The sequence below is a fragment of the Camelus ferus genome, chromosome 21, assembly GCF_009834535.1.
Source record: "Camelus ferus isolate YT-003-E chromosome 21, BCGSAC_Cfer_1.0, whole genome shotgun sequence".
NCBI lineage: Eukaryota > Metazoa > Chordata > Mammalia > Artiodactyla > Camelidae > Camelus > Camelus ferus.
Genome location: NC_045716.1, coordinates 2,164,806 through 2,189,451, shown reverse-complemented (window position 1 = coordinate 2,189,451; position 24,646 = coordinate 2,164,806). Strand labels below are relative to the sequence as shown.

Below are 24,646 nucleotides of genomic sequence, written 5' to 3'. Positions count from 1 at the left end.
TGTTTGCTTTAGAATGGGGGGAGAAGAGGCCGAGATACGTTTTTGTGAGCACAAAAGACTCAATATGGCTACACTCAGAATGACCTGGGAGGCCAAAGTTCAGCTCAAAGAGATTCTGATTAACTCTGGATTTCCAGAAGGTAAGATTCTCGCATTCTCCACACCTGTCTGAAGTAGCCTCTGTATAATACATGCGCGTTGATAGTGCAGTACATTGTAGCTTTGGACTCCAGGCCCTGTGCTTTTTTTATGTTCCTGGCTGTTTCTTAGTTCTTTGAACTATAGTGACAATCAGTTTTTCACATTAGTTCAGTTTCCCAAAAAGGATGCAAAAGATTATGCTGTTCACATTGTACTGCAGTGCACGGGTGATTAGTAGGTGGTCTGAGAATTGTGCTGCTTTGATGGGGAGGGTTTTTAAATCTCTGTTTCGTGAAGAAGGTAGTTGGGCCAGATCTAAATAACTAAACACGGTAGTTCTCTTCTATTGTAAACTGACTAAATTTGTAATTTTTTAATCAAAGGAAAAAGGAACGTTTTTATATGATAGACTCTTTACAGCCCCTGAGATGCAGGTATCATTGCTCCATTTTGTAGATCAGGAAACTGACACAGGAGGTTAAACTACTTGCCCGGACTCACTCAGTTAGGCAGTACAAGACTAGGACTCAGGTTTTCTAGCACAGTATTTCCACACTCGCAGTAGCTACCATCGTACTTTCCAAATGCTGCGGTGCGCGTGAAGCACCAACGGTGAGAGCGGCAGCCTTCTCCCAGCGGGTCCCTCCTGAGTCGTCACGCCGTCTTCTGTAGGAGGAGTAGCTGTTCAAGAACAGCAGGTGGAACACGTTGTGGTCATACGGTCTAGTTCTGTTTTTTAAGTAATAACTCCAAGCTTATATTATGTTGAGTTTGTAAGAGAATACAGACATTTTAATTTCCTTATTATTTGAAGACTGAGCAGAATTTTTCCTTGCACTTAATCTGAGTGCAGGGGTTCTCAGGAGAGGAAGTTAGGCAGGTGTTTGAAAGAAGAGGGTTGGGAGAGGAGTCAGTTCCTCCAATTCTTGTAAATGGTTTGCATGCAATGTGAGGATCAGCCAGATACCTGATTTTTTTTTTTTTAAATCCCACTCTTAACAGATTGTTTACTGACACAAGTGTTTACCAACACTGGACCGGACAACAATCTGGATGTTGTTATCTCTCTCCTGGCCTTTGGTGTGTACCCCAATGTGTGCTACCATAAGGAGAAGAGAAAGATTCTCACGACCGAAGGGCGCAACGCACTCATCCACAAGTCATCTGTCAATTGTCCTTTCAGCAGCCAGGACATGAAGTACCCGTCTCCCTTCTTTGTATTTGGTGAAAAGGTAAGGAAAGTTTACATTGAAACTCCAGATTCTCTGTACTTACTAATGTGCAGTGGGAACATGAGTTTTAATTTTCAAAGCGTAGCACATTATCATTATATGGTAGTTGATTGACAGTTGGAATGTCGACTATATCCTCTTGCCTCTTTCTCCATTCTTCAGATTCGAACCCGGGCCATCTCTGCTAAAGGCATGACCTTAGTCAGCCCCTTGCAGCTGCTTCTCTTTGCCTCCAAGAAAGTGCAGTCTGATGGACAGATTGTGCTTGTAGATGACTGGTATGGATTTTCAGATATGCACTCAACTGAATTTAGAATTGAAATGCAGTGGAATTCAGCTGCTAATCTAACTTAATTTATGAAACAAACATGGCAAAATTTGATGGCACAAATGAGGAAACGAGGTGCTTTGTAACAGTCTTGGTAGTGTATCTTAGGAGTACAGTTCATACTTGGTGGTGAAGTCGTAAGTCGACTGTACCAGTAGAAGCAAAAGCATTAGGCGTTGGAGCCACATCCACTACCATGATTTTTTTTAATATATTTGTGTGTTTGTGTGCCTTAGAATGTTCTGTATGTTTTGGGGTTTAGAAGGCTTGTTTTGTTTTATTTTTTCCATTTTTATATAATTCCTTATAATAAAATTTTTTATTTTTCTTTAATTGGAGTAGAGTCAGTTTACAATGTTGTGTTAATTTCTGACTTACAGCACAGTGCTTCAGTTACACATGTATTTATATATTCCTTTTCATAGTCTTTTTCATTGTAGGTTGTTCCAAGGTGTTGAATATAGTTCCCTGTGCTACACAGCACAGTAGGACCTTGTTGGTTACCTATTTAGGGATTAGAATCTAACTGGAACTTAGGTGCCTCTTTCGTGCACTTGAGATTGCTGAGAGACGAGTGGTGAGTGTGTAGTAAGCACTTGGCAAAAACTGAATAGAATTTAATGAATAGGTATTAGGCTCAGTCATTTCATGAAAACTTTCAGAACTCCAACAATCCAAGTGTCTTACTTCATTCATTCTTTTACTGGAGGCTGAGGGGTCTGTGTTGCTAAGAGTGTTCTGCTTGTGATAGACTTCATGGTTCACAGCTCCTGCCAGTAGCTAGCGGTGAATTGTAAGAAGTGAGCGTAGATTCTTGTTGTTCTGCATACTGTGTTTGCCTGAGTCTGGGGCCACTGCAGTAGTTGATACTTGGAGGTTGATACATGGAAAGAAGCTGAATTTATCCCATCACTTGCCATGTATGAAGCTGAGGTAATAGTCCTTTCTGTGTGTACCACCTGTTATTTTTAATGTTTTCCTTTGTTAGGATCAAACTGCAGATGTCTCATGAGTCTGCCGCCTGTGTCACTGCCCTCCGGGCCGCCGTGGAGGCTCTGGTTGTGGAAGTAACCAAGCAGCCTGATATCATCAGCCAGCTGGACCCTGTGAACGAACGCATGCTGAACACAATCCGCCAGATCTCCCGGCCCTCGGCTGCTGGCATCAACCTCATGATTGGCAACACACGGTGAGCAGCGTGGTGACTTCTGTTTGAACTGAGTGGAGGGCAGTGATCTCACACTCGCCCAAAATCCCCAGTTAGTTTCTCAAAGCCTTGTCATTTAAGTTAAAATTCTAGACAAATGCTGAAAGAACGTGAAGTTTAGTTGTGGTTAACACGCTCAGAGAAAAGGGTTTTGCGTTTGTGTTAATGATCTGTTACAGCCGTTCACACAGAGACAGAAGGCTACAGCCGGAAACGTATGCAGGGTCACGTGCCAGGAAGGTCACAGCCCAGGCAGCCCTCTTCCCACAGGACTGCTTTGTCTTCTCTGAAGGAAAAATTACGAGGGGTTAACTTGCTCCTTCAGATGAAAAGCATCAGGGTTTATCTTCAGGAAATACAAGAATGTGGGTATCTTAAACCAAAGAAGTGTGAAATTTCTCTTAATTCTTAAGATGTTTTATTTGCTTTAGTTTTTTTCACCTTTAAAGTTTTTCTCTGCCCACTGCTATTTGGAAATACTCGATACCTGCAGAAAAGGCAGGACAGTAGTGCAGTGAGCACCCATGTAGTCTCTTAACTTAGGTTCACTGACTGTCAGCATTTTGTGACGCTTGCTGTCATACATGTATTACACCCACACGTACTTCTTTTGCCTGATCATCTGTGATTAAGATGCAGACATCATGACATTCTACATCAGTATGCTTCATGTATCTTTTAAGAACATAGCTGTAATACCAGATCACACCCCAAACATGTTTTGTCACAGTAAAATTAATATGCAAACATTAAATTTTTTTCTAGTCATTCAAAACTATTTTTTAATCTCTCCATCAAGGATCACTTACTGCATTTGATTATAAACTGTTACAGTCTTAATGTATAGAACCATGTGGCTTATGGATTCTGACTTCCCATTTTGGCCATAACTGAGTTAAATTAACTACTCTTTAAAATGAATCAAACACATAGTACTTAGGGTATGCCACACTGCTGAGTGCTTTTCTCATGTTAACTCATTTTAATATTTAATGTGCCTGAAATGTAGTCAGAGCATTATCCTCTTTAGTATAAGTAAGAAAAGTAGGCAGAAAAGTTGAGACCCAAGGTCATACAGCTAGCGAATGATAGACCTGGGTTCAAACTCAGACAGCATGCCTCCCATTTATTATTGTGGTCCTCTCAGCAGGTCAGGTGTGTAGAAGAACTGTTGAGAAGGAGAAACTTCAGACATAAAGATGGAAGATAAGTGGCCTAGGCAGGAGCAGATGCGGTGCTCAGGTGTTCAGGAGAGACTTTTGTTAGGACGGGTGGTAATCAGGGAGGCTTCACATACAATCTGCTGTGTGAGGGACAAAAGGCCAGAAACGAGAAAGGATGGGATAAATACAGAAAAGAGGTTAGGATGTGTGAGTCTAACGGTGGCCTTAATTGCACTAGGGAGAATTGAAATGAGAAGTAGACAGACTAGACAGATTCGGTAGGAGTTTGTGATGGATTAAAATGGGGAGAGCAGTGCAGTGAGGGAAGGGGGCAGGTCCTGCCGTGTTTCTGACTCGGGCAGCAGCTGCACTGGTAGTGCTGGCCTCTAAGAAAAGCTGCACGGAAGACTAGGCACTTTGGGGTCTGGTGGGTTGTAATTTTGGTGAGACATCTTGATTTCCTGCAATTCATTACTCATTTTCTTTGTTTGCCTTATGGAACAGATTTAGGTGTAAACAGATTGACCCTAAGGCAGTTTTCAGAAACATGCTTCAGAGTTAATGCAGGAAAACGTTTTGTGGTAAAGGGCAAGTAATCTGTTGTCAGCTCTGGGAGCCTCTGTCTAACACACGTTGCTTTCTGAGAGTGCCGTGTAGTTGAGGTGAGTGAGAGAGAACTGACTTCAAGCCATAAGGACATATGGCCGAAATTTAAGATCTTTGAGAACAAACCAGAAAGAAACTTTAGAAGCACATGGTTATACTTACGTCTCTTCTTCTGTCTTTTTTGGATTTAGCAAATTTATTTTGTTTTAGTTTGTATTTGTGCATTTGGCTTCATTCCCTTTATGCGTTAAATTTTCAAATATGACTGAATGTTTGTATTGTGTGACTAGCTGAGGAGTATTAAGGATATTGTGCTGAAGTGGTGGTTTTGTGCTGTTCCCAGGTATGGAGATGGTCCGCGTCCCCCCAAGATGGCTCGCTACGACAACGGGAGTGGATATAGGAGGGGAGGCCCCAGCTATGGCGGCGGGGGCTACGGCGGCGGGGGCTACAGAGGTGGGGGGGGCTACGGTGGCGGCGGCTACGGTGGCGGCGGCTACGGTGGCGGCTCCAGCTCCTACCGGGGAGGCTACGGTGGGGGGGGTGGCTACCGAGGGGGCTCCCGAGGTGGCTACAGAGGTGCATCAGGAGGAGACTACAGAGGGCCCACCGGAGGAGGCTACAGAGGGCCCGGGGGCTTCCAGCGAGGCGGGGGCAGAGGGGGCTGTGGGGGTGGCTACTTGGGACAAGGGAGAGGAGGAGGATGTGGCTACTAAAGCTTGGGTATGGCAGCGCCTGTGCACAGACCGCGGGGGGAGAAAGCATGCTACTTGTTTTCCCAGGTTTACTTGCTGCCGACAAATAAACCCATTTCCCACCCATTCTGTGGTTCATTGTAGTTTAAGGAAACAAAGCACATAGATGTATTGGTGGTTTTGTTTATATTATGTAAAATAGAATGATCTATTATAAAAATACCACAGTTTGTATTTTTTCTTTAAGGAGTAAAGATTTGCCCTTAAAATTAACTTGATATTTTCATGGCTTTAGTTTAAATACAATAGAAAATAAAGTATTACATTGAATACCGGCTACGAAGTTAATTGTTGATCATGCACATTAGAATAATTTTACAACCCCAGTTACGTCTGTTTAAACATCAGAGGAAACACTGTACTGTTTCACAGATACACCAACTGATGTCGTTGCGTGTGGTTAGAGTAAACAGCGTGGACCTCTGTACCTGAGTAAAACTTCTGACCGAGGGCTGGACATACTTACTTTTTCCCAAGCGTTGTCTTTGAAAAATCTGAGACCAAGGTCAGCATTCTCTTTTCTAGTTAGTTTAAAAATTAAAATTAATATAAAATTTTATAAAAATTAATAAAAATTTTAGAATTAAGAATTGTATAAAAATTAAAGTTAATATAAAAGTTTAATTAGAATTAAGAAGGAATCCACATAACTCTTGAGTGAAGATTGATTATATTTAGCCAAAGAACTAAAGTAAGTGGAGCCGCACCGATGCGTGAAGTTCAGGTAGGTATCTGACAGCTCTGTCCACATTAACGTGTATTTCAAAGGACATTTCTAAGCTAGTTTATTTTAGTGGAGAAGTTTATATGCTTATAACACTTCACAGTTTGCAGTGAGTTTTCACATAGTTCCCATTTCAGAAACAGCACAGCACAGTGGAGATTACCGAGGCTGTGGATTAGACAGCGGAGCTCAGATCTTAACGCTGCCCTCTGACACATGAGTGGTCTTCGGCAAGCTGGATTTTGTCTTTGTGTCCTTTTCAAAATCCTCTTGTTCTACGTATGTTCTTTAGATCACCTTCAACAGTTACTAATGATAAGCTCACTAGTCCAGTTTATTTACAGACTCTGGAATCTGTATCTCCAGCTGAGATTTTCCGAGCATCAGACCTACATAAACTGCTAACTAGACATGTATTTCTGTCCAGAAATAAGTACTTTCCAAACTGAAACAAAAAACTCCCTAACTCACCCTGTGTCCTATACTGTCTCCTATTCAGCAAAATGTTTTAGTCGCAGGAGTTGTAGCTACATAAATATCGCCATACCTAGTCAATTCTGCTTGGGAAACACCTTCCAGTTGTAACTTATAAGCCAGCTGCCTCTGCCCTCCTCGGGCTGTCCATTAACTTGCACGTGCAGTGATGCAGCGACCTCAGGTCAGCACCACGCCCCTCCCGGCTCACACCGTGCTTCCTGTTGTCTTCAGGGTGAAGGCTAAACTCTGCACTAAGTTCCACTCAGCAGCCATACGGAGCATCCCGCCTCGTCAGTGGCTGGCTTCTGTCCTTTGCACATGTGAACACTTACATAAAAGGTATAGATTCAGTGATGCCTCACTTGACGCTTACATATTCCTCCAACTTCTTCAACTAGAAATGAGAAGTCAAAGATGGCCAAGATGTCAAATTTACATTCTCTGAAGTTTGAAAGAACCACTCAGGTAGTCATAGTTACAATCTTTTAGAATTCAGCTGAAAACATAAGGGAATTGGCTATGGTGATTTCTAGAACTATCCTCTAGAGCTCCCTCTGTGTCCTGCCCCACAAATCCCAGCTACCGTCCTCAGACCCCAGTGCCTGTCTCCAGCTCAGTGACACTGCTGTGCAGCCTCTCCTGTCAAGATCTAGCGCCTCCACACCGAAAGGGTGATCATAAGCTCACCCAGCTTCTTCCCTTCCTTGGGGGTCACAGCTCTACATTGCCTGTTCAGTGTCTGAAAGCAGTTGACTCATGTAAATGTATACACACATAAACATACAGTTTGCGTATATATTGTTTTTTAAATAGAATTTGGTTTTCTAGTTGTTTATATGGGGGAGGAAATCAAGTACCAGTTACTGTCGTAAGTGCAGGTCAACTTAAAGTCACTTCTAATTGTCAAAGATTCCATTATGACACCTAGAAGTCATCTGTGCGATGGGTTTCCTCTCATTCTCAACCACAGTCTGCCTAGAACAAAGAATATTTGGTTTGTGATGTTGCAGCAGGTGTGAGATGATTGGAAAGTTCTTCCAAAACAAGAGAGCTGATTACACCCCCCTCCCAGTCGGGAGATGAAATAAAAGGGGCTGGACACAGTAGGGGGAGAGAATTTGGGAAGAAGGAACATGTGGGGAAATGTCAAGTTGCTGCTCACCACCATTCTCATTACACATCGGGGTTTGAAAGCACAGTGAGGGGTGGTCTGCCTTTCTAGAAATTCAGGCAGGGGTGAATGGACCTGGTTTTGCACATGTTCTGTGACTGGCAGCTTACATAACTGGCGTCTTCACTTTGCACTAGTAAACAGGAAGGTTGTGGTGACAGCCCAACAGCTTGCTTTAGGGCAGAGAGAGGTGTGGAAGAGAATGGTACATTTCCTTTGGGCTCAGAAATGCTCAAAGGTTAGTAACTGAGGGGATAATCTAATGTGCCAGTTGCAGGAAGCCACGCTGCCGAGCTGCCTGCTGCAGTGTGATGGGCTCTCCCACACTGTGAAGCTGCACATAAAGCTGCACATCACCTGTGCCAAGGGAATAAATCAGGAGACTGAACGGCTGTGTCAGCTTGGGGTCAGCATAGACGACTTCTAGAAAGAGGATCAGCGACCGTGCCAAGCACATACTAGAACGCTAATCTCCCTCCCTCCGGATCTAGAAGGGAATAGGGGTGGGAGGAGAGTAAAGAACCAGAAATGCAATTTTTGATTGGACTGGGACCGATTTATGAATTTGGCTTTTGACTAGAAAAAGGTTCCTGCATCCCACTGGGTTTACTACCTGAAAGATTTAGATTTGAATTGGCCCAAAGACAGGAAAGTTATTAAAAGAGTATTTGTGCACTTTTGACATTTGTAGACTGTCCTATTACATGTGATTTTTTTTAAGGTTTCTCAATCATGGGGAAATGTACAAGACACCTCAGAGAGATTACAGGTTTGGTTCCAGATCACCACAATAGAGCAAATAGCAGAATAAAGTGAGTCACATAAATGTTTTGGTTTCCCAGTGCATATGAAAGTTACTAAAAAAAAATTACATACCTTAGTTTAAAAGTACTGTACTGCTAAAAAATGCTAACCTCGGAGCCATCAGCGAGTCTATCTTTTTGCTGGTGGAGAGTCTCGCCTCGACGCTGATGGCGGCTGACTGATCAGGGTGGGGCTTGAAGGCTGGGGTGACAGTGGCAATTTCTTAAAACAAGACAACAGTGAAGTCTGGTGCATTGGTTGACTCTTCGTTTCACAGACGATTTCTCTGCAGTGTGCAGTGCTATTTGATAGCATTTTACCCACATAGGACTTCTTTCAAATGGAGCCAATCCCTCTCAATCTTCACTAATTAATTAATTAAAAACTCTGCTTTATCAACTAAGTTTGCTATATTCTCAACACTTTGTCACTTCAACAATCTTTGCAGCATCTTCAACAACCAAGAGTAGAGTCCATCTCAAGACGACACTTCCCTTGCTTGTTCATAAACAGCAACTCCTAATCCATTCAAGCTTTATCGTGAAACTGCAGCAATTCAGTCACACCTTCAGACTCCACTTCGAGTTCCAATTCCCTTGCTATTTCCACCAAATCTGCAGCCACTTTGTCACTGAAGTCTTGAACCCCTCAAAGTTATCCATGAGGGTTGGAATCAATTTCTTCCAAACTCCTGTTAATGTTGCTGTTTTGACCTCTTCCCATGAATCACGAACGTTCTTAATGACATCTAGAACGGTGAATCCTTTCCAGAAGGGTATCAGTGTACTTTGCCCAGACCCTTCATAGGAACAGCTACCTATAAGAAGACTTCAAAGTTGAAATTACTCCTTGACCCATAGCCTGGAGAATGGATATTGTGTTAGCAGGCATGAAAACATTTCATCTTTCTCCGCATCTCCATCAGAGCTCTTGGGTGCCCAGGTGCATTATCAGTGAGCAGTAATATTTTGAAAGGAATCTTCTTCTGAGCAGTAGGTCTCAACAGTGCACTCAGAACATTCAGTAAACCATGTTGTCAACAGATGTGCTGTCATCCAGGCTTTGTGAGCACAGGCAGAGTAGATTTCGTGTAATTCTTAAGGGCCCCAGGGCTTTTGGAATGGTAGATGAGCACTGCCTTCAGCTTCAAGTCAGCAGCTGCATTAACCCCTCATAAGACAGTCAGCCAATCCTTTGAAGCCAGGCATTGACTCCTGCTCTGTAGCTGTGAAAGTCTTAGGTGGCATCTTCCATTGTAAGGCTGTTCTGTCTATCTTGAAACCCTTGTTCAGTGGAGCCACCCTCAGTAACTGTCTGGGTACCTTGCTGCAGCCTCCGTGTCAGCAGTCGGTGCTTCTCCGTGCGCTTTGATGTTATGGAGACAGCTACTTTCCCCAAACCTCAGGAGCCAACCTCTGCTAGCTTCAAACTTTTCTTCAGCTTCCTCACTTCTCTCAACCTTCATTGAGTTGAAGAGAGTTAGGGCTTTACTCTGGATTAAGTTTTAGTTTGACAAAATGTGGCTGGTTTGATCTATCAAGACCACTAAAACTTTCTCCACATCAGCAATAAGGCGGTTCTCCTTTCTTATTCATGTGTTTACTGAAATAGCACTTCTGATTGCCTTCAGAACTTTAACTTTGCATTCACAACTTGGCTAACTAGAGAGACAGGGGACTGGAGCAGCCAGGACACACACATGAGTCCGCTGTCTGTTATGGGCACAATATGCAGTGCTCCAGAACGATTATAATACGAACATCAGAGATCACTGGTCACAGATCACCATAACAAATATACTGATAATGAAAATTTGAAATATTTCAAGGATTACCAAAATGTGACACAGAGACATGAAGTTATTAGCAAATGTTGTTGAAAAAATGGTGCCGACAGACTTGCTTGATGCAGGTTTGCCCCAAACCTTCAAATTGAATAAAACAAATCTGTGAAACACGTTAAAGCAAAGTGCAATAGGAGGTCTGCCTGTACTACTGAGTCTGTCAGAGTTACTGATGGAGGTCCCCTGAATTTACCAGACTGAGTGGTAATTTAGCTTTTAAGAAAAGCATCTACTTCCTAGGAACTAACTAGAAACTGTCCCATCTTCACCCAGATTGTGGTTTCCTGAGACATGAGAAGTGCTAAAACTGAGACAGTAGTCGGCAAACTGGGGCGAGTTGGTGGCTCTAGGATTAACCTTAATGGGAGATCTTTCAGGAACTTCCAAACTTTGAAACTGTGTATTTCTTTCAAATCTAGAAGTAAATTTAAGATAAAGGAAATAAAGGAATTGGCTACAAATCTCATATTTAATGTTTCTCAACTGGTAAACCTATATAATATTTTCATGTTAACCTGTGAAATATGTACTTGGTGGTTATTTTTAATACTTTAGTAATTACTCATTTAAATAACTGAAATTTTTAGCTCTTTTCAAAATAACAGGAAGCAAAATAGGGTTAGGTTAACCTGCTGATCTAAATAAAACCTAAGTGTTTTGGCAGGAATAGTTGTCCTGAGCATTTCCCTGTTAACCTAGTATTCTAATACCACCTGCCAGTGGCTTCAGAATTTTATCAGGAAATAAAACAAATGTTTATCTTATGCAACTGCAAAATCTGAAAAATATCAAACTACAAAAAAATGGTATGTTTAGTATTAAAATATTAATGATATAAAGTTGCCTGAGTTTTCTACAGAACAAATCAGTGTTCTGTAGAAAGAGCAACACATTTTGTTAAAAGACAGCTGTTTTAGGCCTCGATTGAATAATAATGAGGACTGTGTAAAAAAGAAACTTAAACACTATCTAGTTCAGTTGTGTTGAGCTTTTGGGGGCTAAGAGGCTCCTTTGAGAATATGGTGACAGTTGTGGACTCTCCAGCAAGAGGCGTGCACACAAAGATCTTACTTAAGATTTCAGGTAGTTCGCACTCTTGGAACCTGTCTATGTACCTCGGCCTAAGAACACCTGATTTGGTTCAGTCACTGAAAATATAGGATTTTCTCATTTTTTGCTTTAATACTTTGGAAAAATTAAGACTCTTGTCCTCAAATGTATTGCTTTCTGGTGATAACTGTTAAATATATAAGACAACGTGCATCTTGAGCGTCTCACGAAGAACGGTGACTGGCTCCTATGGTATTAGCAACTTGTCTGTGCCCGTGCTGCTGGGGAGCGCCTCCCAGCCCTTTGGCTTGTAGCCACCTGCCGCTTCCGTTGCGTCCACCTTCCAGACCGACAAGAGGCTCTAGCACTGCGGTCCCCATTCTGTTCTTCAGTTGGGGCTTTGCCACAGCTGCTCCTGGCCCTGCAGTGGAGCAGAGGAAGTCTCCACTCCTCCTGCAAGTACCTTATGTAAAACCAAAAAGGGGTTCTCCTTCATCCCTTTTGGTTCCACACCAAGATCATTCTTCTCATCTTGATTTATCCAGTCTTCACCTCGAGAATCCTAACATTTCCATCCCCAGCAACCGTGATGAAATGTTGTTCAAAGTTCTGGAATGTAAATCTCATTTCAGTCTTTTGCATAAGCATTGACCCACTGGTAGCATTCTTTTAAAACTTAACAGTTACTACTCGCAATGCACAGTACAGGGTGGGGCATAATGGTTACTGAGACCCCACTGTCTGTACTCCAAAATGTACAATAAAGCAGGAAGCCAGGTCTGTGCACAAACAGGAAGGACAGCCGAAATAGGGAACCTCTCTTCTTTAGGTTCTAAATTAGAATCTCTTTTAAATGCATACAAGCTATACATTGGATAGTTCATCTTGATGGAAGAAACTTCTTAAATCCCACTTGAGGAGGAGAATTAGGATTTGCCTTCCCCTAACCTAGAAAATTGGTTTAGACAGGTGGCAAGCAGAATAATGTCCCCTCAAAATGTGCACGTCCTAAGTTCCCAGGGCCTGTGAACACATCTTACATGGCAAGAGGGACTTTGCAGATGTAACTGAAGTTAAGGACCTTGAGATGGGGAAATTATCCCGGATTATCCAAGTGGGCTCAATCTGATCATGTGAGTCCTTAACTCGTTCACTGCCCACTGTGGATCGGGTGCCCCTGAGGAAACACAACTGTCACCCAAATTTGGGTGACGTGGAGATCAGTATGCTAAAAGTGGAAGGAGGGGGCACGAGAGTGGGTAGGAAGAAAAGACTGAAGAAGAGGCAGGAAAATTCCAAAGCAGGAAAGAGACTCAATCTCGTGTTGCTGGCTGTGGTGATGCAGGAAGGACGTAACCCAAATGCCATTAGTTACTAAAGGCTGGGAACAGCCCTCAGCTGACAACTATCAAGGAACTAGTTCTCAATCCTACAACTGCAAGGAACTCAATTCTGCCAGCAACCCAAATGAGCAAGGACACAAAATCCTCCCCTAGAGCATCCAAAAGAAATAAAGCCCTGTCAACACTGATTTTAGCCCAGTGTGCCCTATGTCAGACTACAACCTGCAGAGCTGTGTGATGATCAATGGTGTTTAAGCCTCTAAACTCGTGGTACTTTGTTATGAGGGAAAATGTATGGGTGGGAAGGTGAAGGAGGGAGAAAACTTAAACTTTATGAATGTTCTAATTTCTTAGAAGATCTTACAAATGCTTTGTGCATGATTAATGGATATGAGAATAGGGAAAAAAACCCTGTATTCTGAAGTGAGCTTGGGGAAAAGAGTAATTAGTTGGAAACCAATGGCAGCAGCAGAAAGGAGGCAGATGACCCAAGAGCTGAGAAGTCTGCTCATGTAAGGCTACGGTTTTCTGCTCACTCTCAAAAGACCCTATCTTCGTCCATCACCTACCCTTCCTAAAGCCAAAAACAGGTAGAGGAAGAGGACTGGAAAGGAAAATCCCCTCTTACAGCTCATGGAACTCATTATGGAGAGACTGTTCTTGTTAAGCCTCCACAGACAATCCCTGTCTTACGTTACCTGGCTAACAAGACCTTGTGGTTTGGTTTGGTTTGGTTTGGTTTTGAAAGCTATTCAATGAAAACACTGAAGAACATCTACTATACTTTAATCCACTCAGCCTCCAGAGATTCTCCACAGCAACACAGGGTCACCTTTGCTGAGTTAACAAAGTAAAAGTCAAATTAAGGAAGGGAAGGTTAAGAGCTAAAGCCTGAGTGCTCATTTCCTTTTATATTCCAAAGTCAAAGTAAGTTCTGCTTTGTGAAAAAGACCAGTTGTGTCTTAGAAAATGAACACCCTATTTTAGAGGACACATGGCCGTCCATTTTAAAGATCGTATTTCCTGGCTTCATTTGCAGCTAGGTTGTAGCCACGTGGTTCAGTGCTAGCTGGAGGGAGGCATGAAAGTTGAAATAATGTGTGCAACTTTGTAAAGAGGCCCCTATCCCTTCTGCTTGGCTGGAATTTACAGGTAAAGGCTTGAACAACAGTTGCTGTCTCGGACCATGTGGTGATTGTGAAAGGAAACCATACAAACGGTAAAAACAAGATAGAAGAAACTTGGGTTTCTACCACTTAACACCCACCCACCCACAGTCCTGCGCTGAGAACCCACGTGAACACCCACTAGCTCTATACTGAGCACCTCCGGACTTCTTGAATGTGAGGGAGGAATACACTTCTCTGTTGTTTGCCTCTCTTATTTTGGATTTTCTTATTTCCTGTAGTTAAGCCTAATCCTGTATAACATAGTGCTAGCTTACCTTAGTCCTTATCTCATCTGCATAGATAAATGGAAATGACTCAGGAACTGGCTATAAATTTTTTTTTCTATTCTGTACATAGAACACCTAATGCTTCTTATTGGACTGAGAGTATGTAAAACAATATTTAACCACTTTTGCTTTTGGACTTAATTGGTGATGATGGTGCTACCATATGCTAAAAATATACTAAATACCACTGAATTATATAGTTTAAAAGGATGAATTTTATGGTGTGTGAATTGTATCTCGAAACTGTTATTTAGGAAAACATGTTAAAATGAATCATTCCGTGAAAGAGCATTAAATATTAACTTTTTTTAATTAAATAAGTTTTGAATTTAATTCAAAGTACCATTAATGTGGGATATGAGAATTATTTATTAAATGTCTGAAATATAAAGCTTTAACATAAATCCAGATGCTTTAATTTGTGACTATTCTGATATCCCCCTTTAAGTTTGCTTCTATTTTATTATTATTCATTTCCAGATTCAGATTTTGCATTACTTTGGAGATCGTATTATCATCTTTTTTATCTCCGGAAGCAGCCCCTTTGTTGAGGGCTTCTTCTGCTACAATAAAAAACTGTTCAGTTGGTTGAAGAATGCTTACTCCATAGCCATTGTTGCTGTAAATATGATTATTAGTCATCTTCAACTTGGGTGTTGGAAGAACCTGTTAAATTATTTAAGGAAATTAGTTTTTCAATAATTTCTATAAAAACAACGTATGAACTAATGAACATGTCATAAACTCTAGAACTTATTCCTGAGTTTGCACATTTTCTTCTTTGTTTTTGTTGGTTTTTGTTTTTTGTTTTTTTTCGGTTAGGGGGAGGTAATTAAGTTTATTTTTTTATTCTTAGAGGAGATACTGGGGATTGAACCCAGGACCTCCTGCATGCTAATAAGCATGTGCTCTACCAGTTGAACTACCCTACACGTTTCTTTAAAACAACTGAATCTCAGTTTTAAACAAGTGTTATTTTTCTTCGCACTGGATTAATGTAATATTAACTGCAAATATGTGTATCAAGGAAATATTAAATAAAGTTTTCAATTTATTTTTATCAGTTATTGATAAAAATAACTGATCCTAGATGGGGATACAGCAATATCCCAAGAAGCTGACTTTTAATATAACATGAGAAATCTGAAAATAATTTCAGGTAACAAAAATGATGAAGATGAAAATAATTTCAGATAATGAGATGTAAACTAGAGTTCTAGGGGAAAACGTCCATTAACTATACAAGTATAGAGAGGGACTTAGAAAGGCAGAATTTATAGAAGTAGAAATGAATAGAAAGGCATTTCACTTATAAATTATTGCTATTAAAGTTTTAATTGGTTAGCTTGAATTATTTTACAAAGTTTAAAAGACAAAAAAGTTCTTAATATATTTATTATCCTCTTAATTTGCTTTACTTTGTGAAAGTGTTACAAATCCGCTCAATGAAAAATCTAAAACATATTTATAAGAGAACTTAACTACTTTTTCATATTCAAAATTATTTGCTCAAAGAATTTAAGTTGAAACTATTAAATTATGAGACTAAACTTGTTTCCTATTAACCATCATTTAAACTGCATTCTAATTATTTGTATTTCTCCAAATCAACAATAACATTTAGACTAAAATTTAAGACTAAAACTAATAGTATCTTTCTAATGATTATTTATATTTCTTACAACAATTCTATGTTAAAAAATATGAGATCACACGGCAGTGGCTGGAGCAGATGCGAGATGGTCATCCATCCCCAGGAGGGCAGAGGGGGGCAACGAAAGAGCCAAGGGGGAGAAGCATCTCAAAGACATGTCCTTCTCCAGGCGAGATGGCAGAGTAGTAGGTCCACAAGCTCACTCCCTCTCACAAACACATCAAAACCACACTGGCTGCTGAACAACTGTCAGTAAAAAAGGCTGCAAACTACCAAAAAAGATCTTCTTCAATTGGAGACACAAAGAGGGAACCACAGAGGGACGGTAGGAGGGGTGCACCTGGGATATAACCGGGTCCCACACCTCCCGGTGGGTGACCCATAAGCTGGAGAATAGTAACACTGCAGAGGCTCAGGCGCAGGAGTGAGAGCTTGGAGCCCCACACCAGGCTCCCCAGCCTGGGGGCCTGCATCAGGAGGAGGATGCTCCAGAGCATTTGGCTTCGAAGGCTAGTGGGGCGCAATTGCGGGAACGCCTCAGGGCTAGAGGAAGCAGAGGCTTCACTCTTAAAGAGCACACACAGAATCTTATTTGCTCCAAGACCAACAACCCAAGCAGTGATTTCATAGAAACCTGGGCTGACCTGCCTACTGGTCTTGGAGGATCTCCTAGAGAGTGGAGGGCACCTTTGGCTTACCCAGGGGACATAAAAGCTGGTGGCAGACATTCAGGAAGTATTCAGCCTCATGAACTTGCCTGGAGGCAGAAATCTCGCTTGGGTCATTAGCACCAAACCTGGCCCCTCTCAATAGCCTATAGGCTTAAGAATTGGAATGCCTCAGGCCAAAGAACTAACTGGGTGGGAACACAGCCCTACCCATCAGCAGACAGGCTGCCTAAGGACTTCCTGATCTTCTAGACATGCCCTTGGACACAACTCTGCCCACCAGAGGGCCCAGCTCCACCTACCTGTGAGTAGACACTGGCCCCACCTGTGAGGAAACCTGCACAAGCCCCTAGTCCAGCTTCACCCACCAGGAGACAGACACCAGAAGCAAGAAGGACTCTACCCTGGGACCAGCTGGCTCCTGACCTTTGGGTCACAAGAGGGGAGTGCACTGCTGGGACACACAGGACATCACCTACAAAGGGCCACTTCTCTAAGGTTGAAAAACTTAAACTATCACATATATATATATATATATATATAGAGAGAGAGAGAGAGAGAGAGAGAGAGGGAGAGAGAGGGAGAGAGAGAGAGAGAGGAAGAGAGAGAGGGAGGAAGAGAGAGAGAGAGACATCTATACCAAAACCTCATGGTAACTGCGAACCAAAATCTATAACAAATATACATACAAAAAAGAAAGAGGAATCCAACAATAGTGCTAAAGATCGTTACCAAATCACAAAAGAAGAGAACAAAAAAAGAAAGGGGGAAAATACCTACAAAAACAAATCCAAAACAATTAAGAAAATTAGAATAAGAACATACATATCAATAATTACCCTTAAAGGTAAATGGATTAAATGCTCCAATCAAAAGACAGACTGGCTCAATGGATACAAAAACAAGACCTGTACCTATGCTGTCTACAAGAGACCCATTTCAGAGCTAGAGACACATACAGGCTAAAAGTGAGGGGATAGAAAAAAATATTCCATGCAAATGGAAACCAAAAGAAAGCTGGAGTCCCAGTACTTGTAGCAGACAAAATAGACTTTAAAATAAAGACTGTTACAAGAGACAAAGAAGGACACTACTTAATGATCAAGGGATCAATCCAAGAAGATACAACAGTTGTAAACATATGCACCTGATACAGGAGCACCTCAATATATATGGCAACGGTTAGCAGACATAAAGAGAAATTGACAGTAATATAATAATACTGGGGACCTTAACACCCAACTTACAGCAATGGATAGATCATCCAGACAGAAAATCAGTAAGGAAATACAGGCCTTAAATGACACATCAGAGCAGGTGGACTTAATGATGTTTATAGAGCATTCCATCTGAAAGCAGCAGAATACACATTCTTCTCAAGCGCACACGGAACATTCTCCAGGATAGATCACATGCTAGGCCACAAAGCAGGCCTTGGTAAATTTAACAAAACTGAAATCATATCAGGCATCTTCTCCAACCACAGTGCTATGAGATTAGAAATCAACTACAAGAAAAAAATCTGCAAAAGCCACAAAGAAAAGACGTGGAGGCTAAACAATGTGCTACTAAACAACCAATGGATCACTGAAGAACTCAAAGAGGAAATCAAAACATACTTAGAGACAAAAGAAAACAAACATGATGATCCAAAACCTCTGATATGCAGCAAAAGCAGTCGTATGAAGGAAGTTATATCAATACAAGCTTACCTCAGGAAATAAGAACAATCTCAGATAAACAACCTAACCTTACACCTAGAGAAATTAGAGAAAGAACAAAACCTGAAGTTAGTAGAAGGAAAGAAATCATAAAGATTAGAGCAGAAATAAATGAAATAGAGACTTAAAAAAAACTAGAAAATATCAATGAAACTAAGAGCTGGTTCTTTAAAAAGATAAACAAAATTGATAAGCCTTTGGCCAGACTCATCAAGAAAAAAAGAGAGAGGGTCCAAATTAATAAAATCAGAAATGAAAAAAGGAAAAGTTACATACAACTGACACCACAAAAATACAAAAGATCGTAAGAGACTCATGAGAAACTATAGGCCAATAAAATGGAATATCTAGAAGAAATGGATAAATTCTTCAAAAGGTACAATATTCCAAGTCTGAACCAGGAAGAAATAGAAAATATGAATCAGTAATTTAAAAACTCCCAACAAACAAAAATCCAGGACCAGATGGCTTCACAGGGGAATTCTACAAAACATTTAGAGAAAAGTTAATACTTATCCTTCTGAAACTATTCCAAAAAATTGCAGAGGAAGGAACACTTCCAAACTCACTCTATGAGGCCACCATCACCCTGATACCCAAACCAAGCAAAGATATTACAAAAAAGAAAGTTACAGGCCAATATCATTTATGAATATAGATGCAAAAACTTCAACAAAATACTAGTAAACTGAGTCCCACAATATATTAAAAGGGTCATACACCATGAGCAAGTGAAATTTATCCCAGGGATGCAAGGATTTTTCAAAAACCACAAATTAATCAATGCGATACACCACATTAACAAATTGAAGAATAAAAAACATATGATCATCTCCATAGATGCAGAAAAAACTTTTGATAAAATTCAACATTCATTTATGATAAAAACTTCACAGAAAGTGGGCACAGAGGGAACATAGCTCAACATAATAAAGGCCATATATGACAAACCACAATATAATACTCAATGGAGAAAAGCTGAAAGCATTTCCTCTAAGACCAGGAACAAGACAATGATGCCCACTCTCACCACTTTTATTCAACATAGTTTTGGAAGTCCTAGCCACAGCAATCAAAGAAGAAAAAGAAATAAAAGGAATCCAAATCAGAAAAAAAAGAAGTAAAACTGTCACTGTTGGCAGATGACATGATACTATATATAGAAAATCCTAAAGACACTATCAGAAAATACTAGAGCTCACCAAAAACTCTGGTAAAGTTGCAGGATACAGAATTAATACAGAGAAATCAGTTGCATTTTTATACACTAACAACAAAATATCAGAAAAAGAAATCAAGGACACAATCCCATTTACCACTGCATCAAAAAGAATAAAATACCTAGGTGTAAATCTACCTATGGAGGCAAAGGACCTGTACTCAGAAAACTGTTAAGACACTCAGGAAAGAAACTGAAGATGACACAAACAGATGGAAAGATATACCACATTTTTGGATTGGAAGAATCAGTATTGTTAAAATGGCCATACTACCTGAGACAATATATGGATTCAATGCAATCCCTATCAAATTACCAATGACATTTTTCACAGAGCTGGAACAAAAAATTTTTACATTTGTATGGAAACACAAAAGACCCTGAATAGTCAATCTTGAAAAGGAAGAAAAGAGTTGGAGGAACACACACACCCTGACTTCAGACTATACTACAAAACTACAGTAGTCAAAACATTATGGTACTGGCACAAAAACAGACACAAAAATCAATGGAACAGGATAGAAAATACAGAAATAAATCCACACACTTATGGTCAATTAATCTACGACACAAGAGGCAAGAATACACAATGGAGAAAAGACAGTCTCTTCAGTAAGTGATGCTGGGAAAGCCGGACAGCTGCCTGTAAAAGAATGAAATTAGACCATTCCCTAATATCACATACAAAAATTAACTCAAAATGGATTAAAAATCTAAATGTAAGACTGGAATCTATAAAACTCCTAGAGGAAAACACAGGCAGAACACTCTTTAACATAAATTGCAGCAGTCTTTTTTTCAAATCAGCTCCTAGAGTGATGGAAATAAAAGCAAAAATAAACAAATGGGACCTAGTTAAACTTAAAAGCTTTTGCACAGCAGAGGAAATCATAAACAAAACAAAAAGACAACCTACGGAATGGGAGAAAATTTTGCAAATGATGTGACCGCCAAGGAACTAATTTCCAAAATATATAAATAGCTCATACAGCTTAAAAGCAAATAAATAAATAAATATCTCAATGAAAAAATGGGCAGAATACCTAAAAGACATTTCTCCAAAGGAGACATCCAGATGGCCAACATGAAAAAATGCTCAATATTGTTAATTATTAGAGAAACACAAATCAAAACTACCATGAAGTATCACCTCATACCAGTCAGAATGGTCATCATTAAAAAGCCTACAGAAAGATAAATGCTGGAGAAGGTGTGGATAAAAAGGAACCCTCCTACCCTGTTGATGTGAATGTAAATTGGTACAGCCATTATGGAGGCTCCTTAAAAAACTAAAAGTAGACTATTGTATGATCCAGGAATCCCACTGCTAAGCATATATCCAGAGAAAAATATAATTCAAAAAGACACATGCACCCCAATGTTCATAGCAGCACTGTTTACAATAGCCAAGACATGGCAAGAATCTAAATGTCCATCGACAGGTGAATGGATAAAGAATTTGTGATAGATACACACACACACACACACACACACACACACACACACACACACACACACACACACACATGATTATTACTTAGCCATAAAAAGGAATGAAATAATGCCATTTGCAGCAACATGGATGGACCTAGAGATTATCATACTAAATGAAATACACCAGAGAAAGACAAATATCATATGATATCACTTATATGTGGAATCTAAAAAAAGATAACAAATTTTATTTATAAACTGGAAATAGACTTATGGATATAGAAAACAAACTATGGTAACCAAAGGGGAAAGAGGCGAGGGATAAATTAGAAGTTTGGGATTAACAGATACACACTACTATATATAAAATAGATAAAACAAAGACCAACTATATAGCACAGTGAACTATATTCAATTTCTTGTAATAAGCTATAATGGAAAAGAATCTGAAAATATATGTGTGTGTGTGTATATACATATATGTATGTATAACTCAAATGCTTTGCTGTACACCTGAAACTAACATTGGAAATCAACCATACTTCAATAAAAAATAAAATTAAAAAATATGAGAATACCTTCATATTAACTCCACCTAAGGTGCTTTTTGAAATGTCACTGGTTCTGAGGTTATTACAGTGATGAATTTCATTCCTTTCCAAAATAGCCATGCTCCCAGGATACAGTTCAACACCAGCACCCTGAAAATTAAAAGCAAATAAAACAATCTACAAAAGATACATACCTCTCCAAAATTTTCTTCAGATTTAAAAATTGTAATTTTATATTAACAATTTAAACACATTAAGTTACATGAAAATATGTGATAGTGCAAACAACAATTTACTGTGGAGATAAAGTTTTAAAATGTTGAAAACAAAGATTATCTGTGTCAGAGAATCATTAGACCCAGAAGGAAGGCTGAAGTCATATGTTCCATTACATTGGTCTCCCACCCAGATGAAGTCTCTAGAAGGGAGTCAAAAATCTCTTTAAGCAATTATTTTTAACAGTTATAAAAATTTATTTATATATATTCTAAGTCCATCATAATGCTCTTAAGGTCTATTTCCTTCATTTTAGTAGAAATTAAGAAAAAGTCATTCTATAAAAATGTCTTATTTTTCTGCTTCCTTTAATCTTTTTTTCATTCAATTTTCTAGCCCTTTAATGATCTTTGGTGATTGTTATCTTTAGACTCAAACTGTCAGAACTGATCACAATACCTTCTAGCAATGTCTGATAACTTATGAGCAGTTATTCCTTTTTATGTAAACCGTCAAATAACTGACTCATGACTTGTTTTACAGCCACGGATTCCTAGATTTTAAAAAAATCACACATAATTCAAGGCTAATAATTCCTTACTTTGGACTGAGGCAGTTCACTTTTCCTAAGTGTGCTATGACATACTTGTTTGTCCTTTTTTTTTTTTTAAATATGGGATGCTGCACAAATTTGCATGTCATCCTTGTGCAAGGGCCATTCTAATCTTTGTATCATTTCGATTTTAATATATGTGCTGCCAAAGCCGGCACTTATGTTTGTTCTTGTCTTCATTTTGTTTATTTTTATCAGTGCTTAAGTTTAATTATATAATTCAATTCAAAGATAAAATAATTGTTACCCTTTGTTTACATATTAAGGTCACTCAAAGTTGTCTCTATCCATACAAAGCCATAAATTTTATTAAATAAAATACCTGGGCACCAGTTATTTCACTGTCTGTGATTGTCAAAGCAGCCCCTGTAAGAACACACACTCCTGTTCCTTCACATTTTAATATACAGTTTTCTAGAGTCATGTGACCAGACTCCACTACCACAATACCATCAACCGTCCCTTGTTGTATCAAAGACAGATGCATTAGTTTCACATTATCAGCTTTGGACACCACAAAACTGTCATGAGAAGGTTCAGAAGTAATCATAATTTCCTCTCTCTTCCCAATTCCTGATTCACAGGGAGAAAAATACATAATTCAATCAGTAATCCCAAAGCTTAAAGCCCTCTAGTCACTCAATAATATTTGTTATTACTAAGTTTTTCTTTTCACATATTTTTAATAATACTGTAATTACTCAATTAACTAAGTAGATACTTAACCAAAACATAATCTTTTGTCCTTAGTTTGATGACATGGTGGAAGAATCTGGGTTTATAATGAATCTAAATATACCTACGGTATTTATTCAACATACTCATTCCACTACATATTTCCCCATATTATACAGTCAACAGTCATCTACAAAATATCTAAGATACAAAAAGTCTCTTGCCATAACCTGGTTTCAAATCCATAATAAATTACCATAACTAAAAAAGACTGGCAGAGACTCTTGAATTAGGGTATAAGATTAACATAATCACATCCACAAGTAGTCCGAGCAATCATTTAAATTTAACATCAGTCCAAAAATTGGTTTGATCTTCAAGAAGGCTACAATTTTTAAAAATTACAAATATGATCCTTATAACCCATATAATTCAGCAAAATACTGAATTTCAGTCATCAAATGATCACAGTCATCAAAATCTAGTGAAAATTTTGCTCTGTTTTTAAAGTGATAGGCAAAATTTAAAACACCTGTCTTTTCTTTTGGCCAGACAGTAAACTCTGCTTTTCTACTTCTATTTTAATAAGCTAGCATGTGAGTTAAACTTTATGAGAAAATGCTGAGTATATTTGAATAGAGCCTTACATCTGGGTTTTCCTATGAAAGTGATACCAATTGCTATGGGGACAGAGCAGACAAAAAGTAGTTTGGGTAGAAATATAAATGGGGCTAATAGAAAATATGATGAACAGATTTTTTTGTTTTTTTCTGTTTTTGATCACTTATTTAGACTCTGTGCTTGCAGTGCTACATTATCACGGGGAAGAAGCAGTCTCATTGATCGATTTGCTCTGGTACAGTATGTCAACACAAGGTCACTTGTACATACTCCTGAACAAGTGGAAAATCTTAATTGTAAAATGCACATAAGGGATTTTTGTGAAACATAAACTCTTCTAATGTCTAATAATCTGATTAATCATGTTTATAATATGCAATTTGTCCAGTATGTAGACATTAAAAGATTGCAAAGGATGCCCTGCTAACCCTTTATAATGATGTCATCAGTCAATAAAGCAAGATTTACAGCTTGATATTCTCCTGGAAAAATAACTACTGTATCTCCACTATAACAACTATCCAAAGCCAAATCCAAATCATCGTGCTGCTGGAGAAGTGTGTCTGAAGATAAGTCCTTTACCTGAAAAGAAGAAACAAAACAATAGGTAAAACTGAAACAGGTTATTTAAATCAGTTAACTTCATTCGTAGCATGTGCTTTTCCCAAAGACTCGCCTTGTATAGGTAATATACTGTAAATACTGTATGTATTTATGTTCATTAATTGCTCAAAGTATCAAGTCTATGAAGGAACGAGGAAAGGAGGCTTTCTTTACGATCACTAATAATTTTACAGCAATTAAATACAGCCAGAAGTCATATTTGGACCTTTACATACTACCTCTTAAGCTTCACAACAGTTCTTTAGGTCAAGTATTATTATCCCCTTATAAGGTTAAGAAACTGACACTCAGTGAGACGAAATGATTCGCTTAAGGAAATAGAGGTAATGAGCAATGAAGCTAAGCTTTAG

General features: G+C 39.3%; 2 protein-coding genes and 1 non-coding gene across 16 annotated transcripts in view; 1 reads left to right on the top strand and 2 right to left on the bottom strand.

Annotated features, from left to right (window-relative positions):
• Positions 1 to 5,594, top strand: part of DHX9 (DExH-box helicase 9) — a 52,431-nt gene extending 46,837 nt beyond the window's left edge. For 2 of the 3 annotated variants that reach the window (XM_032463566.1, XM_032463567.1), the window contains 5 exons: positions 13 to 140; positions 1,144 to 1,373; positions 1,536 to 1,651; positions 2,690 to 2,890; positions 5,021 to 5,594. In XM_032463566.1, the coding sequence (XP_032319457.1) occupies positions 13 to 140; positions 1,144 to 1,373; positions 1,536 to 1,651; positions 2,690 to 2,890; positions 5,021 to 5,393 (1,048 nt within the window). In that variant the 3' untranslated portion in view covers positions 5,394 to 5,594. Of the gene's footprint in view, positions 1 to 12; positions 141 to 1,143; positions 1,374 to 1,535; positions 1,652 to 2,689; positions 2,891 to 5,020 lie in introns of those variants that run through there. The other variant, XM_032463568.1, reaches the window with a different exon arrangement.
• SHCBP1L (SHC binding and spindle associated 1 like) overlaps positions 5,456 to 24,646 on the bottom strand; it is a 52,741-nt gene continuing 33,550 nt past the window's right edge. For 3 of the 12 annotated variants that reach the window (XM_032463571.1, XM_032463570.1, XM_032463569.1), the window contains 4 exons: positions 24,101 to 24,254; positions 22,699 to 22,949; positions 21,575 to 21,697; positions 14,594 to 14,966 (listed from right to left, as the gene is read on the bottom strand). In XM_032463571.1, the coding sequence (XP_032319462.1) occupies positions 14,715 to 14,966; positions 21,575 to 21,697; positions 22,699 to 22,949; positions 24,101 to 24,254 (780 nt within the window). In that variant the 3' untranslated portion in view covers positions 14,594 to 14,714. Of the gene's footprint in view, positions 12,111 to 14,593; positions 14,967 to 21,574; positions 21,698 to 22,698; positions 22,950 to 24,100; positions 24,255 to 24,646 lie in introns of those variants that run through there. The other 9 variants (XR_004313823.1, XR_004313820.1, XR_004313821.1 and 6 more) reach the window with 9 other exon arrangements.
• LOC116658840 lies at positions 22,431 to 22,534 on the bottom strand. Its single transcript, XR_004314132.1, has one exon. It is a non-coding gene; the product is annotated as a U6 spliceosomal RNA (small nuclear RNA).